This window comes from Corvus brachyrhynchos, unplaced genomic scaffold (assembly GCF_000691975.1).
Source record: "Corvus brachyrhynchos isolate BGI_N302 unplaced genomic scaffold, ASM69197v1 scaffold544, whole genome shotgun sequence".
Taxonomy (NCBI): Eukaryota; Metazoa; Chordata; class Aves; order Passeriformes; family Corvidae; genus Corvus; species Corvus brachyrhynchos.
The window spans coordinates 3,025,114-3,025,747 of NW_008238325.1; the positions used below are offsets into that span (position 1 = coordinate 3,025,114).

General features: G+C 61.2%; 1 protein-coding gene across 1 annotated transcript; it reads right to left on the bottom strand.

Moving 5' to 3' along the window:
* Window positions 1-80: 80 nt before the first annotated feature.
* RAP2B (RAP2B, member of RAS oncogene family) lies at window positions 81-628 on the bottom strand. Its single transcript, XM_008633750.2, has one exon. It carries the CDS (start codon window positions 485-487, stop codon window positions 134-136), a length of 354 nt encoding a protein of 117 aa, XP_008631972.1. The 5' UTR covers window positions 488-628; the 3' UTR covers window positions 81-133.
* Between the last annotated feature and the right edge of the window lie 6 nt (window positions 629-634).

Sequence of the window (634 nt, forward strand, 5' to 3'; positions counted from 1 at the left end):
ACAGGAAATATGCCATGACCAAGACTGGACGAAACGTACATGCCGAGAAAAGCCACATTTCCAACACGATGAATTTTTTCCCCGATGTTTTTTCCCCGAGCGTGTCCGCCGGGGCGCGGGGCCGCCGCCGCCCTCAGAGGATGGCGCAGGAGGCGCAGCACGGCTCGTCCCCGTTGGGCTGCGCCGCGTAGTTCATCTGCCTGACGATCTCGGCGAAGAGCTCGTCCACCGAGGCTTTGTTTTTGGCCGAGGTCTCCATGAAGGGGCAGCTCCATTCCTCGGCCAGCGCTTTGCCCTCCCCGAAGGAGACCTCGCGCTCGCCTTCCAGGTCCACCTTGTTGCCCACCAGGATCATGGGCACCCGCTCGTACCTCTTGACGCGGATGATCTGGTCCCGCATGGGTTTGATGTCCTGGAAGCTCTGCTGGTTCACCAGGCTGTACACCAGGATGAAGCCCTGCCCGTTCTTGATGTAGAGGTCCCGCATGGAGGCGAACTGCTCGGTGCCCGCCGTGTCCAGGATCTCCAGCACGGACGGCGACGAGTCCACCTCGATCTCCTTGCGGTAGAAGTCCTCGATGGTGGGGTCATACTTCTCGATGAAGGAGCCGGTCACGAACTGCACGGTAAGGGC